At 38.6% G+C, this 17,438-nt stretch overlaps 2 protein-coding genes across 4 annotated transcripts; one reads left to right on the top strand and one right to left on the bottom strand.

Annotated features, from left to right (window-relative positions):
* Window positions 1–386: 386 nt before the first annotated feature.
* LOC112197097 (splicing factor U2af large subunit A) lies at window positions 387–8,967 on the bottom strand. 3 transcript variants are annotated; one of them, XM_024337662.2, is made up of 10 exons: window positions 8,810–8,967; window positions 7,031–8,550; window positions 6,791–6,928; window positions 3,809–3,889; window positions 2,874–2,915; window positions 2,645–2,734; window positions 1,979–2,086; window positions 1,791–1,883; window positions 1,393–1,472; window positions 387–1,282 (listed from the first exon to the last, which is right to left on the bottom strand). In XM_024337662.2, the coding sequence occupies exons 2-10, from the start codon at window positions 8,426–8,428 to the stop codon at window positions 544–546; spliced, it is 2,769 nt and encodes a 922-aa protein (XP_024193430.1). In that variant the 5' UTR covers window positions 8,429–8,550; window positions 8,810–8,967; the 3' UTR covers window positions 387–543. The 3 variants fall into 3 exon arrangements, with proteins under 3 accessions (XP_024193430.1, XP_040374458.1, XP_040374459.1); XM_040518524.1 differs by having other exon boundaries at window positions 3,842–3,889; XM_040518525.1 differs by lacking the exon at window positions 2,874–2,915.
* Window positions 8,968–12,637: 3,670 nt separating this feature from the next.
* On the top strand, window positions 12,638–14,050 carry LOC112198781 (protein RRP6-like 3). Its single transcript, XM_024339888.2, has 6 exons — window positions 12,638–12,691; window positions 12,749–13,040; window positions 13,123–13,367; window positions 13,451–13,549; window positions 13,663–13,746; window positions 13,860–14,050. Exons 1-6 carry the CDS (start codon window positions 12,638–12,640, stop codon window positions 13,956–13,958), a joined length of 873 nt encoding a protein of 290 aa, XP_024195656.1. The 3' UTR covers window positions 13,959–14,050.
* The last annotated feature ends 3,388 nt before the right edge of the window (window positions 14,051–17,438 follow it).

Below are 17,438 nucleotides of genomic sequence, written 5' to 3'. Positions count from 1 at the left end.
GGCACATTACAACCCTTCCCCAATACCATAAACTGCTACCTCACAGCTACAACCACCCCTCAAGTTCGCCATCGCAGATAGAAATTTAGAACACAAGAACCATCACCACAGTAATTCTAAAACTGGAAGAGTGCCAGCAGAACACCACCCGGCCAGAAGCCAAACCCCTGTCAACGTCTATCTCCAATGACAAGAGAATGGAGATGATGGGTCGAAGGCAAGGACCTGTTGTAAGAGAGAACTACAGACTCTATTGAGAATTTGAGTTTTAAGTTGGTGTGAAAGACCTTAGTGGCCAAAAGGAAAGGACCTGATCCTACTCTACACAAACAAAAATAAAAGAGGGCACACTTCATTTCCTACTCTAGAGTCTGCCTTAGATTGAATTCAACTGAATATTTCAATAAAGATTTCCTCGATCAAACTCTAATTTTGATTTTCCAAATGGATATACAAGAAACAATCATAGCAACCAGCCAAAATGGATCACTGACTATCATCCGAAGAGTGCATTCAAGCATTATAACTAGCAACCGTATATGCTCAGTTTAAAATTTCAGCCCTGTAATGATCAGGTGCGATATACTCCACTGTCACAATCCGATCCTCAAAAACTCGCCCATGTAAACAATGTGCTGCCATCCAAGAGGCTTCTGATCTCCCAAACTCCACAAAGACACACCCAGGCTCGAATATGCTTCCCAGATCAAAATCATTATCCTTCCCATTATGCTGCTCCTTAGTTCCACTCTCCAGAATAGACTCTGTTTCTGTTCCCACATTGTCATCCGTTCCAGCAAAAGTCTGTTGTTTCTTACCATCAACTTCCTCTATAATAGAACTCTCTACTGTTGTAACTTCAGGAGTTTTATCATCATAACACTCTGACGCATCTTTCATGCTGTTTGGCAGGTTGGTGAGTTCTTCGGGTTCCCTATTAGGTAAGTCATTGCTTCCTTGGATTTCAATATCTTTATCTGGTTGGCCCATTTGACATGACTTGTCCTCTACAAAATCACCTGCTGGTTTATCATAACCAAAGCAATTACTTTCTGGGACTTCATCTTCTTTAAGTTCCCCTGTAAGCTTCACTCCACTCGTTTCCTTACCGTCATTATCAATATGTTCGTCCAAAGTCTCTGTTTTTGCTGCTTTTTCTTCAGAACATAAATTTTGCCAGTGCCCACCAGATTCTGCATCATTGACAGCTTCACACGCTCTAGTGGTGACAATGTGATTGTTTGCATGCTTGACAATCTTTACAGATTTAACCATGCCAAACCTACAGCATTGAAGTCTTTAAGATTAAATCAAGTATCGCTAAAAAAAAAAAAAACAAACAAAAAACCAAAAAGACGGAGTCAAAAGGTGAAAATTAAATTTCTCAGGGACCTGGCACATTCTAATCGCACATCTTCCAGAACTTCTTCAATCTCTTGTTCAGGCAGTGATGACATGTGCTCCAGATTGAACTAATTCACAATGTGGAAAAAAGGATCATAAGTGATCCTGAATAAACTATGCATTTTACTATTCAATATTCAAGTGATGCCATTTTTACTAAGCTTTTCCTTGGTCAAAGGACCCAAAACTGGGGATATCGATTCCTTATATGTATATACTTCTATATTAGTATATGTATGTGCGTGTGCGCGTATGGCAAGCGCAAAATATATAATCTGACGGTAATAGTTTCGATACTTTCCCCTATTGGTGGGGAAAAGGAGAGGAAAAAAAAAAGACAACTACCATAAATAAAGAAATTTATGATCAAATACAAAAGACCTTACCACACTTCTAAGCTTCAGGATATGTGAAGGTTGTTTGAGAAGTGGCTTTGCATGTTCTGGGATCGCATAGAGTGATGCATTTCCACTATTTACCTAGCATATGTCAGTTCTTCCATCAGTAAACATCTCTATGTAAATCACTGGACACAGATAAATCAACGTTTAAGGAAGAAGGGTGGTATTAGTACCATGGATGATCCACTACGAATTGCCTGAACCACAGTTAGCACTCTCCCTCCTAATTTTATACCATTCAGACCCGCACAAGCTTTGAGAGTAACTGACTGGTCGACATACTGATGCAACATCCAGAAGTCATCGAGGTTAATAAAAAGGAGAGAAAGAATATTTAATCTACAAAGATGGAAGAAACATGAAGAAAAATGGGTGCAGCATTACAATCCAAAATGAACAATGGTAAACAATATAAATGTAAAGGAACATATGTTTCTCTACCAAATGTGTCATATAGTAATCAAACTAGAAACAGATCTGTAAGCAAAATTAAGTACATTAACTTGCGAGTGCGCAAGTGCACAAACACTAACACTGACCTCTAAAATGAGGACTTTCAGATCAACACTTGGATGACTTGTATGTTTATTTAACTAAAATTTGAAACGTTCATCCAACAGTTGATTTGAAAGTCCACATGGAATCCTTACTTTAAACTCCTCACTAGAGACTCCCTATATAGTAAGGATAGAGAAAACCATAGTACTGCAATAATAAAAGTGAAAATAAAACCAACAGCAACATGAGAAAGTCGGAAGATGTAGCAAGCATATACATTGACGCCTTACAGAGAATTTACCAGAAACTGAAACCCAAAAGAGCTGTAAATGTTCCATTACCTCTAGAAAAGCACATGGTCCATTAAGTTCCTCATTGGCCTCAAAATGGTATGCCTTCAAAGGTCCAAAGACACTAATGATTTCCAGAAGCTGAAGAAAGTAGCATAGAAAGGTTAGTCACTAAAGTGGTAGATGAGCATAAAAAAAGAAGAGACATACAGATAGTAGATGAGATTTTGGTGGAGAAATAACGCAAAATGATTCATAAGCATTGTGTATATATATATACCATTTCTGAGGAAAGAGCCTTTGATATCCCACCAATGAAAATCTGCATTAATACAGGAAAATGAAAAACATGGAAGTTCTGGATATCAACAAGGGCAAGTGCATCTCACATTTCACATACAGTACAGACTCACTGACTCAAACAACAAGATAAACATTTGACACTTTCTAGACTATGATAGGCATTAGTAGGAAAAGTCAATAAATAACAAACACATACGGGATGAGTAATGTTAATCCAGAGATATTCCTCAATACTACTGGTTATAGTGGAGATGATCAACGTTCCCTGAAGTGTGTTTGTACAACTCTTTAGGGAAGGCCACAGGCTGTCCTAACATATTATACCTTTTGTACCCAGACAAAACATTGGAGTTTACTAAACTCAAGTACAGTACCTCTTAGAATCACCAAAACTCATTCAATAATGATCTTAATCATGCATAACCAAAATAGCATGGACGTTTCAAACTTACCAGAATTTAAGGGGGTAAGCAAGAACTTGCATGATATTTTAAATAAGTAAACTTTTGATGTAGATTTTAATCTATAACAAGCATATGTCCTATGTTAGGTCAATATCATCAATCTTTATCCTGAAAGAAGTAAATATACTAAGACAATATAAGATAACATAACCTTATAAACCTAAAGAAAACACTTCCCATATTAAAAGTTTTTATGACAATAATTCTCTTAATTTAGTAACAGTTTGATTAGCTTAATTATTGTTGCGAGTACCAACAATTCCTTGCTCTGTTGTTTATAACACATCAATCTTTTACCTTTAGAGTAGTACATTATGAAACCACGTAACTAAAATCATTTTCCACTATACTGAATTTATGAGTCAAGTCTAAACACAAAGGTCAAAACTGAAACTTTTGGTAAGAGAAGTTAACTATGCAATTACTATGTCATGTTTCACCAATGTACCTTGTTAGGAGAATCGTTCACAACATCACTTACTGTCTCACTACTCTCAGCTGCAGCCACTGATTTCTCGGGGTCACCAGTCTGCATGAAAATAGCAACTGTCTGAAAACCTGCTCCATGGATGGTAAGCACAACATACCTCAGATTTGGCAAAGCAGCAGTAGATAGTAGTTCAACCAAAAAACAGTTCATGTTTACAAATAGGCACTGAATTTTAGGAATTCAAACGTTAAATTATTGGAATCAAAGCTTCTGATTTTACTATGGTCTCTTCATTAAAAAGGCATTGGTCATAAGAAAATATATCAAATCAATTACTGAGAATAAAATAAAAATCAACGTGGAATTATCTCTGGCATATATTTCACGAAACTACAAAATCTTTGACACTAAGTAGCATTTTCATCATGTAGTAATTCTTCAATCAGAAAATGTAATCATCCCATCAAACAATTGAAAACTGGTCAAAAGAATCTATGCCAGGTTGAATTTCTTAAATATATCTTCTAACCTAGGTCCTCAGCTTTCTAGTCAGATAATGAATACGATGAAACCACGGACTTCCAAAACTTTAAAAATAACAGGTATCAAAATGCCATTGGATGTTTATAATTAAATGAGAGCTAATTTCAGTAAATGATAATTAGTAATAAAAAAATTAGATTATATTATATTATAGACCCCTCAGGCTTTTAAGGAGGTGCTTCAAGTCTGTATCTTTGGATGATGTAGCCCATAGGTTTCACAGGTAAAGACTACATGGGAAGATAAACTGTTCTTGCAGAGAGCATAGGATAAAAGGCAACACTGACAAGGATGAGTCATTTTGTTAGCAAGAAGGCAACACATAAGAATCACCGTGACCATTGCCTCGTAATTCATATCAGAATAAATGTAGCGACCCAGGAATGAGCTTCAATATTATTTATCTCTACCCACCTACTAATGCAGCAGCAATGACTTGGTTAGAAAAGAAATATCGGCTTTGGAAGCCTAAGACTAAGCCCACCCCATTTTGGTTCAAAGGAAAGTCTCCATGGTAGTCTATGGGTCTTGCCAGGTTAACTTTCAGTTTTATGCAGAATAATTATGAGCCTAGTGCTTTTAAGAGTCTTAAAATCTTAGGGTGAGTACTCAAGGGTCTTGAGTGTGTCTTTATGTCTATTTAATAAGTATTGTAGAGTCTTATTATTAACAAGTCTTTAGTAGTCTTTTGGCGTGCTAGGAGTCTAAGGGTTGTGTTTGAAGCCTATAAATATGGTTATCTATTGTAAGCAAAATCAGATTGGAATGAATAAAATTGAGTTTTATTGAAGGCTTGGTGCCTTGGTCTCTATCCCCTTACCTCCCTCATTCTATTTCTGTATTCTACAGCTAAGAACCCTCTGTTCTTCTAAAATCATTCTGCTTTCTTAGTCTCTCAACACTCCAACTCACCCCATTCATAATCTCCCCAACTCTGCTGCATCACCTACTCCTTTAGTTAGAGTAGGAAGTCTGCAGGTTGGTTAAAAATAAATAAATTAATTGATCAATTAAAAAAAACAGAAACAAAATAACAAAAAAACAAACACCAGATTGTGCTGATCATTAGTCTTAAGCACATAATGTTGTTTGAATTTATTGTAATACTCGCTAAACAATCAAACAAAGAAAGAAGAAGCTCCTTGTCAACCATGTTCATGTTTTTAATTATGTCTGCAATGCTATGAAAAGAATTGCTTGGAAAATAGAAATTTAAAAAAGGAAAAAAAAAAAAATAGAGTTTGTAAGAACACTACAAAAGAAGCTTATGACAACATGTAAAGTTGTAAACACAACAGCACATAAAGTAACTAAGACTAAAATTGACTTAAAAGTCAAGCACATCAATCGGGAGATCTAAACAGTAGATACTAACAATAGGAAAGAGCATAGGTGAGTCCTAAAAGTCTATATCAAAAATGCAATTTAGATGTTGAACGTCAAATAAAGCAAACATTGTACTCCATGTCATTAAGATTCACATTCTAAGAACCTAGATCATTGACCCAAATCCAAAATTGAGAGAAAAAAGCTGCAAGCACAGCAAACTTGTCACTGCACCTGGAAATCTTCTTATTAAGAGTCAGCTTCATCACCATCCTGAATGTGAATTACGACATACCCAACATAAACACCCTAATTAAGAGATTCCAACATGACCGTCAGAAAATAAAGCTTATGTAGCAGGACAAATATATTATTCCATTTACAATAGAAGCTTGTGAAGCTACAGTAATATATCCCAGAGTTAGATTTTAACAAGCACTCTTGATTCTTCCTCCAATGTGCATAAAAAAATAATAATAAAATTTAAAAAAAAAAACACTAAATTACTTGTGGGAAACCAAAGTGGCACTAAATAAAATTGCACATCCAAGACCAATCCTAGTTCTATGGATGTCTTCATGACCGACTCCATCGTATAGAAAAGATATAAAGACAAGGGACTTAGGACGAGTATAAGTTCAATGAGATATTAAGGCTCTTCATTTCCTTGCATTCCTCTACATCCATCCTTCCCTCCCATTTCAAAAAGAAAAGAAGACGACAGGGGAAGCATGTATCAACAGATACAAAATCAAAGATAAGTTGATGGGAAACAATCCATCAAATAGTGTAATGTTTTAAGCCAGTTGTATAAGTTTTCCAAGTATATGCTACATTGTGTGTTTTTGCAGCAGTTAACACAAATTTATATGTTAGAAGACATAAGATCAGACATGTAAGGTACTAAAGAATTACAACAGACCAGTAAGTGAAGACAGGATGAAAAAATAGGTGGCTTTTTTTTATAAAAAGAAAAATAATAATAATAATAAAGAAAATGAAGTGGTTAACCAAAGAAATGATTTCGTAGATCATGCATCAAACGGATAACATCAGACTACTAACAAGAAACTTGAAACAGTAAAAAGCATGCAAGGTAGGAAAGAAAAAGGTTAAAATTATGATTCTTACAGCAACGTCAACAAAGTCCTTAGGGCGCCTGATTTTGAGAATAGAACCAAAGAATGAACTGCCATCAAATGACAGAGCAGCCAAAGCATCTTGAGGTGTAAGAAACTCCACAAGAGCTTGCCCCTTCTCTTTGTTAATCTGAAGTTAAAACCAAATAGTTAAGGCATTCCTCATTTCTGACTCGTATCCAAATTTATTACAAGGATCAACAATGCATGCTCAGAAATAATATGAACTTACCACACAACTGATGCAGGGTTGTGTTCCTTGAATATGATTTACGCCCGAAGACAACAAAAATTTATTAAGAGATTCTACCAAAGTGTTTTCAGAGGTTGTAGATGGAATATTTTCTACATGAAGCCTCCTCATACGCCGGGTAGCTTGTGTTAATTGCACGGAGTCAACGGAAGCATTCTTCTTAGTCAATATAGAATTGGGAGAAACTCCAGGAATAGATGTTGTGGCGGTTGAGGCAACAGCAACAGCAATGGTCATCCCATGTACATTTGAGGATACATTACTGTTTGATGACTGAAAACGAGAAGCAACCAAACTAGATAATGCCTTGTCAGTTGATGCATGGGGGAGATCCCACCTGGCATTTTTCTTTTCAGGTGAACGATCGGGTGGGGATGGAGTCTTAATAGCAGACTCAGTCCTTCTCTTCCTAGGGGAATAGCCACCAAGTCTATTCGCAGACTCAACACGTCGCTGATAATGGCTGCTTGAGCCATTAGTAGACACTCTGCTACTATCAATATCCAAATGCTGTCTTCCAGACCTATCTTTGGGAGAATATGATGATATAACGCTGCGAGGCCCCAAATTATTTAATGTATGTTTGTGTGCCCTTGGTGACCGAGAACTTAACCTATGTCTATCCATGCGGTCTCTACTCCTCGATCTTCCCCTTTTGTGTCTTGATTCTTCAAAGCGTGATTTTGATGATTCTGTCCTCTCCTTTCTCTCTGAAATTTCTAAAGCGCGAAGCTTTCCTGAATCATGTTTCTTTGCAGCACTTCTGTCTCTGATTTTGTCATCATTTTCGTGTTGGTATTTTCTCTTGGTTTCTCTTTCATGTTCTCCTCTACTTTGGTCCAAATGTCTTTCTTTTCTTGTTGAATAATCTCTTGACTGCTTCTTTACGGACTCATCAATCGAGTCCTTGTCAATTTTCCTCCTACCATGTACTTGTTTGTCAGTTTTGTCTCCTCTAGCTTCACTTCTTGTATCTTTTTTTGGCTTATCCTTCAAGCTCTCCGACTCATTGCTTCTTCTAACTTTCCCTTTAACAACATCGTCTTCCACTTTAGTACTCTTAGAACTATACGTTTCTTTCTTTCTGGAGCTTTCCTTCACTCTCTCCTCCGACAAAGGCTTTTCAACAACAGGGGCCAAATCTTTATGCCGTCTCTCACCCCTTTTGGATTCAAAAGCCTCTGAAACATTTTCGACACTACCTTCCCCCAGTACATCCCCTAAATCAACCGCTTCCGCCACAACATTATCACACAACTTCTTATCCTTCCTCCTAAGCATAATCTCTTCATGGCCGAAAGGCCTTGTCCTAGCGGCACTTTCTTCATCGTGGTCATGCACTTTCTTTTCATGCCGCCGACTAGATGATGTGCTCATCGTTGTAAATGCAATACAACGAAAACCGAGGTTCTAACTGAACAATTGAAAACAGTTAACAGTAAGGAAAGAGCTCAGTTTCTACCTCATTTTCTATGGTGTGTACATCAAAGTAAGTATCACTGCACCAAGAAACACAGAGCATTTGAGCTTAGTAAAAGAACCATGTTTACACAATCAAATTCCAAAGAAGCAAAAATTGAATCCAATATCTTGAAATTCTAAATGAAACCCAAGAAAGCTGAAACCTCCGGTTCCCAATTACAGGAACAAGATAGGGTAAAGTTCAAAGACCTATATAAATGAATAGAAAAGAAAACGAGTAATAACTTGCATAAAGATCTGTTCTTGAAAAAAAGGAAGAAGAAGAAAAGCTTGTACCTTTCGGGGGCGAAGATCTGGCGGCGAAGTTACTCGTTGTGAAGGGTTTAGCGGGAAGAAGAGGAGGAAGAAGAGGAAGCGGAAGTGGTGTGCTTTGCTTTGGTAGAAGTGAGAGTGAAAATGAAATTGAGAAATTATAGGAATTATGGGAAAACCTATAAAAAAGAAAAGCCTGGAGCCAGTTTATCCACAAAATGCATTTCTTGATTTTTTTTTTTTTTAATTTTTTTTTTTATCAAATCTAACTAGCCTTTTATGAATCGAACTCACGACTTCGCACACTTACAGAGAGGAGACTTATGTCAGTAAAATAAAATATACTTATCACATTTCTTGATTTTGAAATTGTATATTTAGAAATTATAATTTCAATCCCCAATCTATACTATTATGAAAAGAAAATGTTTTATTGCTAAAATTGAAAAAAATCGACTAAAATAAGTCAGAAATATTAAAAAACTTTATCTATTATATAAAGCAAATTGTTGGGAATGATGGTTAAATTTTTGAAACTCCTATTATGCCCTTCATTGATTGAATTGTTTAAAAAATAAAAATGATATTACAAGGCTAAAATAGTAAATAAACAAAATCAGTATTTTCTTTTCAAGAAAATACAAACAAAAAATAAGGGAAAAAAAACCCACGTTTGTAACCGTCAGTGGTATTTTGTTGCCTGCAAATTTTTTTATCTTTCTGTTTAATTTCCTTTAAATTTTTAATTTTTAAATTTGTTTTATAAAAGCCAATTGGCAAGCACGGAGTGCATGCCAAGAGGCTAGTTATTCATAAAGTAAATAAAGATAATATAGCCGATTACAAAATAAACATATAATAAAAAATGGTGAAAGTGGGAAACAGATAAATACATGAAATATCTACCCACTTCATGCCTAATCTCATACAAACTACCCACTCTGTATTTAAAACAAAAAATTAAATCTCACATGAATAGTGTGTGGAGCTCAGCTAATTTTGAGATCAAGCTAATTAATGGGAAAGTATTAGAAATTGGGCCTGTCCAAAATTTCATCCCCTAATATAACCAAAATTTTTCTTTTTACCTCTAATTTCCTTTGTATTTCTAATTAGTCCTCGCTCTCACAATCTCCACACTTAGATTTTATTTGGCTCATATAGTAAAATTGTTGGAAAATCTGGAAGTACGACTCACACTATCTCTCTTTAGGGTTTTGTTTATAGCTCTCTCTCTCTCTCTCGGTTTTTGATTTTTGCATAATCTCTTTCTTTTCTTCTGGATCATATCATATAGGTGTCTGCACTTTAATGTCAAATCTAGCATAGCCAATTTGCCAGGGAGCGTTCCACAAGCTTTGAAGAGGACCAGAGGTAACATTGTTCTTTCTTTTTTACTTGTTTTATCGTGCCCCATGTCGTGACTGCTTTATTTCCACTATGTTCAATTGTTCATAAGTCACAATGGTAAAATTAAGGTCTTCGAGTGAAGACCTCAATTTTGTATGCAAAAAAAAAAAAAAAAAAAAATTTGTTGTATTATATGACAAGATCATGATTCTTTTTTGTGTTCTATGATGATTCAATTTCATACTAACAAGTTCTAGTAGTTAGTGAAAGAATGAAAGTTGAGGTTTACACTACTATACAAAGTTAATCAGACAATTGTCAATAAAAACTGTTATCATCTAGTAGCTTGTCATCTGATCGATCTCATTCAAACAAATATCAATAACAATTGTCAGTTTCTCAGTCACACAACACATATAAATAAATATGGCTGGATTTACCCAAATTCTAATAATTTGGTTAAAGTACCATAGAATATGGACTCAGTCACTCAGACAACAACTTGTTACTTTTGTGTTGAGTCACTTGAGTGAAATTATATTAGGACAACAATGTTTTGAGGGCTATGTTGTCTGTGATGATATCCAATAACAATAATATGGGAATATTGTTGTCTAGAATGAACCTCAAACAAAAGTTCATTTTAACTCTTTGTCTGAAAAGATTCTCGAACAAGCATGTTTCATTCATTCCTGATGTCTGAAATGAATGGTACTAACTATTTATAGTACTAAATATTAGTGTTAAACATATGTGAGTCAGTGTGCGGATTTTGGCCCAACTGATTTAATTGGGCCGTAGTAATGCTTTACAAAGCTTCAATCACCTCAGTGAACTGGTTTTTGAGCTTTAATGAACTCTTATGAAGATGTTTACATTTGATCTACTATTAAACTCAAGTCAATTCTTGAACTATGATTGTTGTGGATTTAATGACTTATTGCTCCTTCTAAGTTCTAAAAAAAAATTCAGAATGATTACAATATTTTGTGATCGAGACAACAATCTTTGACAGAGGGGCATTCTACAAAAAGTAGTAAGCCTTCCAAGTTTTCAACTACGAATCTCCATTGGAATTAACAGCACAGCGAGACAATTGAGCTTTCACTTAAATTAACTTCCTCTCTTTTATTTTTGGTCTGAATGGGATGGTTCAATGTAAAAGCACAAGCAACAACCCTTTTGAAAGACAATAATTCCACATGTTTAGGACAGCAAGTACAGAGTGCCAAAAACCTGATGGGATATACCGAGCTATCATAAACAAAGAAAGTATTCAAAGCATAACTTTGCATTACCAATCTCAAACTTTGATTATAAGCAACAATTATACCTCACTAGGGACAAAAACAGAAAATTTAATGTTGCCAGCAACTTCAGAAAAGAAATGAGCTAATTACAAACTTGGGAGAGTAAAACAAGAAACTAATATGAAAATTGAGGATTCAAGCAATCTATTGGATTGTGATCATCCGACTGAATCAAAGATGAACCTATTTATGGATATACCCCTTTAACATCAGTATAGGACACAAAAAGACCCCAGCAAAACATCAAAATCTCAGAAAGCACTAGCACTAGGAGGAGGTATCAATCATCTGAAAGAGTGTACAGCGTCCCAAACTAGATTGTTTGGAACTGGTTAGCAAGATCACGAGCCAGCAAAGTTTCAAAAAGTGGTTGACAATCAAGATGATAGTATCAAAAAACTATGTGCACACTTGGGAAAATGCCGAATTCATTAAAATGTATAAAATCAAGAAAGGATCCAATAGAAGAACTAAAAATGTAGACTTTGCACATACTTCCAGTAAAAAGCTCACTAGCACAGCATAAGGAGGCTCCGCATTCCACATAGTAACAACTTTACTTGCAAGCTTGGGTCCAAATAAAATACCTTAGCGCCTTACCTAGTTAACTGCAACCATACTGGTTGTAGCCAGTGTCATACACATCCTACAACGTTACAGGGCCACACAATTACTTCTCACACACGACTAAGAACTACACCGGAGAAGCTGGTCCTCTAGATTCAAAACCCCTGGAACTCAAATCCATTTACAGCTTCAACTCCTGAACCTTAGGCATACTCATATCACCTCCTTATAACAGTAAATGGGAAAAAAGAAAACTCAAGTAGCACAGAAATTAAACACTGATGAAAATATAATCTCCTTCGAGTCTACACTCTTTTTCTCCAACTATTGGTCAGATAGTTTTAGCAGCAGATACAAATATTAGTGAGAAACAATATTGTTTCTTCTATAAAAAGAAATTGCTTTACCTGCAGGCTTGAGAGTTGAGACCAAACAAAATTACCTTCCCTGCACCACTACTCAGAATAGCAAGTGTCATACACGTACGTCCCATGATGTAACAAGTCACTCTGCGCTGCACACTGAAGCCATCAGGAAACCTGGGCAGCCCCACTGTTGACTGCTTGTGCTCATAAGCCATCAACTCCAGTCAATTGATCAGGAATATCAATACAACCAACAATCCATGTTAAAGCCTTCAGACCTTCCATCCACCCCAAGCAGTTCAACTGTTATACATGTAAATGTAATCTTGAAATCAAAATCAACAACTTATAACCACTGTTAATGTAAATAGAAGGATTCTCCTACTCGTCTCCAATTCCTTTGTAACCTTGTTCCTTCCTTGCTAGTTGCTATACTATCAGAAATTTCAACTTCCAAGTCATTGATAGTAGCGGCGGCCCTCGCTTTTCTCTCCGTCTTCTTCCTCTACCGGAGGAGACGCCGAAACTGCCCCCAAACTCACTGTTATTTACGAGACGACCCGAACAAGCCGCAGCGCGGATTCAAGCGAGTCTTGGCCGACAATTCCTACTCTCCGTTCAAGCATTTCAACCCCGCGGACGACTCTAACGTCGGCGGAGCAGGTACACTCTTATAGATATGATTGTCATGATTTTTTATTATATTTGATTTCGATGGAGAATGTGATGGTGAATTTGGTGATAGATAAGAATTGGAATTCGCATCCTTATGAGGCGGAGATCACGGCGGTGATGGAAAGTCCGCCGATTGAGCTGAAATGTGTGACGGAGAAGAATTTGGATTCGGAAATGAGGGAGGAGTATGTTTGGGTTGAGAATGAGATTCAGTTGAAGGAAATGGTTGAGGTTTTGAGTAAAGAGAAGATCTTTGGGGTTGATACTGAGCAGCATAGCTTAAGGTCATTTTTGGGATTTACTGCTTTGATACAGGTAAAAGTGACTGGTAATTACTAATTAGTGAATTAGTGTGAGTATATTTGTGTACATATCTGATTTTGATGGTGTTTGGTTAGATTTCGACTGAGAAGGAAGATTATTTAGTGGACACTATTGCTTTACATGACAGTATGAGCCTTTTGCAGCCGGTTTTCGCCGATGCTGGTATCTGCAAGGTAGTTATTTAGTTTAGGGAGTATAAATTGTTACTATGAATGATGGCATTGTGATTGTAGCGGTGTTGTTGTTCAGAGTTTAATGTTGGATTGTTGGTGTATTATGTGTGTAGGCGTTCCATGGGGCAGATAGTGATGTTCTCTGGCTGCAAAGGGACTTTCATATTTATGTTGTCAATATGTTTGATACTGCAAAGGTGAGCTCTTTATATCCGATTGCATTGGACCAAGTTGGGTGACAGAGGAAGAGAAGGTGGTTTGGCAGCTGAAGATCTCTTTCGTTAATTATTTGTATTTATTTTATTTGCAGGCTTGTGAAGTGTTATCAAAACCGCAGAAATCACTGGCTTATTTACTTGAATCTTACTGTGGAGTTGTCACTAACAAATTGTTTCAGGTTAGACCTTGAAGCTGTCTTACTGTTGTGATTTTTGCTCCTGTTTTTTATAATGGTCATCTTTGAGAGATGTTATGAGCATGATCTGGGTTGAAGTCATATTGTGCAATCAGAAGACAAAAAATTTAAATGAGCCTGTACTACCAGAACAGAAAACAATGCAGATTACAATTCTTCTCGACAGCAATTCTTCATGGAAATAAATCAGGAGTCCGGAGACTAAAAATGACATTATCAATGATTGAAACAAGTTCTCACAAGGGAGCAAACATAATACAGATAAAGACCAAAACTAATTCTTTAATATAAAAAAGAAAAAGAAAAAGAAAATAGTCTAGGCTGCAAGATCATCCTCCTCTTCCTCAATATCATTTGATAATATCATAGTATCACAGCAGAAAGCAGCCAACCGTTTCAGGTTCAGGAAAACTGGATGGGTTGGTATGGTATTCGAAGCTGCGAAGAGGCATGAATTGGAGTGTTAAACAATTTTTCTTGTCCTTGTCCACCTTGGTGATATCAACTTCAAATTGAAATGGTATGACTGCACCGTGTCTCTTATGAGTATTGAGCTCATTATAAGCAGGAGCGTCGACTCCACCACGGAAGTCGAATTCGGTGACAACAAGGCAGGCTTTCTGACCTCCTATGTGCAAAAATTCACAGCGTTGCGGCAAACCCAATTCACCAGGCAACACTGGCATCCTCAGATGACCGATTTTTGTGATAATTTCTTTGTTTTCAGACAATGACATAAGATATACCCTTAGACGCCAAGGCTCATAACTGTAGCCAAACATTATTTTCTTCTTGTCGTCCTCCTGCAGGTCCAGGACTAAAGCCTTGTTATTGAAGGGAAAAGGGCCACCCCGGAACATAGTAGGGACTAGTCTCCATTCTCTATCCGGGTGGGCGACGTCAAAGCAGAACACTGGACATTTTTCATGGGAGGCAAACATCTTTGTGCCGGCAATTGCATAAGAGAAGTTTCCATGTTCATAATATGGAGAGCCAACTTGGAAGAATGGAGGTTGGGGTAAACCTTCCCACTTGCCCATTTTAGGGTCAAACACCTCAAATGAGGGAGGATGGCCGACCAGCCTATAGGAAAGAGCGTACAGTTTGCCCTCCAGCTCCACCATCAAAGGTTCCATTTTCCCTCCTTGTAAATTGGCGTCAAGCTTTGTGATCTCATTTGTGTGAGTTTCAAAGGCATAAACATTTGTATGCCAAACTGAGTCAGGACCTATTGTCCTGAAGCCGAAAGGGGAGCTGGGTGTCACGCCGCCGGTGAAAACAATTTGGGATCCCCAAACACCGCAACCCACAGAGCCGGGGAGATGCGACCCGGCCTTATAAGCCACTTGCCGTAATCGCGGTGGCTCGTCCCCCACCGCCGAATATGATAACAAATCCGACAGTTTGATGGTGTGGACAACATAAGCCACCCAGTCGCTCCTGTGCTCTAGACAACACAGGTAGAATGACTTATCACCCTCCTCCAGCTCCAACTCCCACATCAACTTCTCTTTGGTCTTCCGGAGCGGGTGTTGCTGCCTCTCCTCTTCGCCGTCGCTGGTGGGTAGGTCAAGCGGTTTTTGGGAGGACAGAGACATATGTTTGTTTCTTTGCTTTTGTTGCTTCCTCTGTTTCCTTTCCTTTGGATTTGACCGTCTGAGAGATGGAGATACGAAATGGGAACCAGTTCTCGGCCCCCTTTATATACACACCAACTCCTCATTTGACAACTGGACTAGACCCACAAAAGAGAGAAAATTAAGCTATCTTCAATACTTCGGGATTTTTATATTTTAAAATATAATTGTTTAAGGATATCTCTATTTGTGTTTGGCCCAAACTCTAGGTTACTTGACCTAGTGGTAATAGGGTTAGATTAGAAGGATCTAGATTCCTATTCAATATACGATTACTTTCCTTGTACGATTGAGATTCTATGTATTGTAATCCTCTATATAAAGAGGCCCCTATTATCAATGAGAATACACAGCAAATTCCTCTCAAATTCAGTTTCTCTAAAACACGTTATCAGCACGAGCCTCTAACCCTGAAACCCTAATTTCGTAGCCCTCAAAATCCTGCAACCACCGCCCCACATATCGAAGCCCTAATCCCAAGGAGCCCAGAACCGGCGGCGGAACCACTGGAACCGGCCGGAAAACCCCTGAACCGGCCGTCGGAAAAATCGAACCGGTCCCTGCCCTGTGCTTGCCCTGTGCCTGCCTTGTGCCTGCCCCTGCGAGCCCTGCCGAGCAGCTGCCGAGATCTGCCGAGCCTTGTGCCTGCATCTGCCGAGACCTGCCGACAGCCCCTGCAAGCCTCCTGCCGAGATCTGCCGAGCCTTGTGCCTGCACCTGCCGAGACCTGCCGACAGCCCCTGCAAGCCTCCTGCCGAGATCTCCCGAGCCTTGTGCCTGCATCTGCCGAGACCTGCCGACAGGCCCTACAAGCCTCCTGCCGAGAGCTGCCGAGACACCTGCCGAACCCTGCGCACCCTAGTGCCTGCCCCTGTCGACATCTGCCGAAGCCCCTGCAGACCCCCCTGCGACATCTGCCGACAGCCCCTGCACGAGCCCTGCACAACCTCCGCACAGCTGCTGCACAGCCTCCGCATACCCCCTGCAGCGCCCCTGCACAGCCCGGCCTAGCTCCGGCCACCACCGCCGGCCACCAATTTCCGGCCACTTTTCCGGCGACCTCCGGTGACCTTTTTTTCCGGCCATCTACAGTAGTTTTTTCCGGTCAAGATTTCCGACTATTTTTCAAGGTAAACTTTTCTAAAAGTTCCCGTTTTTGAAGTTTTTTTTAATTTCCTCTTCTTTTCTCGGGGACTTCCAACATCCCTTCTTCTACCCCCTTTCTTCTTCATAGGGGAGACCAATAGCCGAACTGTGGGGGTTCGTGCTCACTCCAAGCTTGGAGCTTGTAGAGTCTTCCAAACTTAGAGTTTGTTGAGAAGAAAACGATCGACCACATACATCGTCGTTTCGATCTAATCCAAAACCCCTCTTGGAATCGGATTTTCTTGGAAGCGACTACGCTCAGAAAAATCCCTAATTTCTTGGAAGCGACTACGCTCAGAAATTATATAGTTTTTCGTGGTAGCCTTCTTCGCTCCGAAACTAACCCTATTTTCTTGTTGTTTTTCAGGATGAATAACCTGAACAAGTTGAGCTTCGCTCCACTAGAGACAACGGGCGCAGGATACCACAAGTGGGTCCGTGATGTGCGCCAGCATCTTAAGGCTGATGGGATCCTAAGTACGATCCAAGAGCCAAGTCAGGACGTACGTACTCCTCAACAAGCTGCTGCTTTTGAAGCAAATAGAGCTGCGAGAGAGGCGAATGAAGCTAAAGCCATCATTCTCATGACAAGGCACATGAATGACGCGCTCCAAAATGAGTACCTCAATGAGGAAGACCCAAGAAAACTATGGGTGGAACTCGAGCAGCGTTTTGGCAACGTCCGTGATTC

This window comes from Rosa chinensis, chromosome 4 (genome assembly GCF_002994745.2).
Source record: "Rosa chinensis cultivar Old Blush chromosome 4, RchiOBHm-V2, whole genome shotgun sequence".
NCBI lineage: Eukaryota > Viridiplantae > Streptophyta > Magnoliopsida > Rosales > Rosaceae > Rosa > Rosa chinensis.
This window is presented reverse-complemented; position numbering and strand designations above follow the sequence as displayed.

What these genes read in the sequence shown, in the direction of transcription:
- LOC112197097 (XM_024337662.2), bottom strand. Translation starts at nt 8,428, where the DNA reads ATGAGCACATCATCTAGTCGGCGGCATGAAAAGAAAGTGCATGACCAC. An exon ending in AGGCTCTTTCCTCAGAAATG is followed by an intron (nt 2,735 to 2,873) that starts GTATATATATAT and finishes TACTTTCTTCAG; the next exon opens with CTTCTGGAAATCATTAGTGT. An exon ending in GACCATGTGCTTTTCTAGAG is followed by an intron (nt 2,087 to 2,644) that starts GTAATGGAACAT and finishes ATGTTGCATCAG; the next exon opens with TATGTCGACCAGTCAGTTAC.
- LOC112198781 (XM_024339888.2), top strand. Translation starts at nt 12,638, where the DNA reads ATGTTAAAGCCTTCAGACCTTCCATCCACCCCAAGCAGTTCAACTGTT. An exon ending in GCAGTTCAACTGTTATACAT is followed by an intron (nt 12,692 to 12,748) that starts GTAAATGTAATC and finishes TAATGTAAATAG; the next exon opens with AAGGATTCTCCTACTCGTCT. An exon ending in CCGATGCTGGTATCTGCAAG is followed by an intron (nt 13,550 to 13,662) that starts GTAGTTATTTAG and finishes TTATGTGTGTAG; the next exon opens with GCGTTCCATGGGGCAGATAG.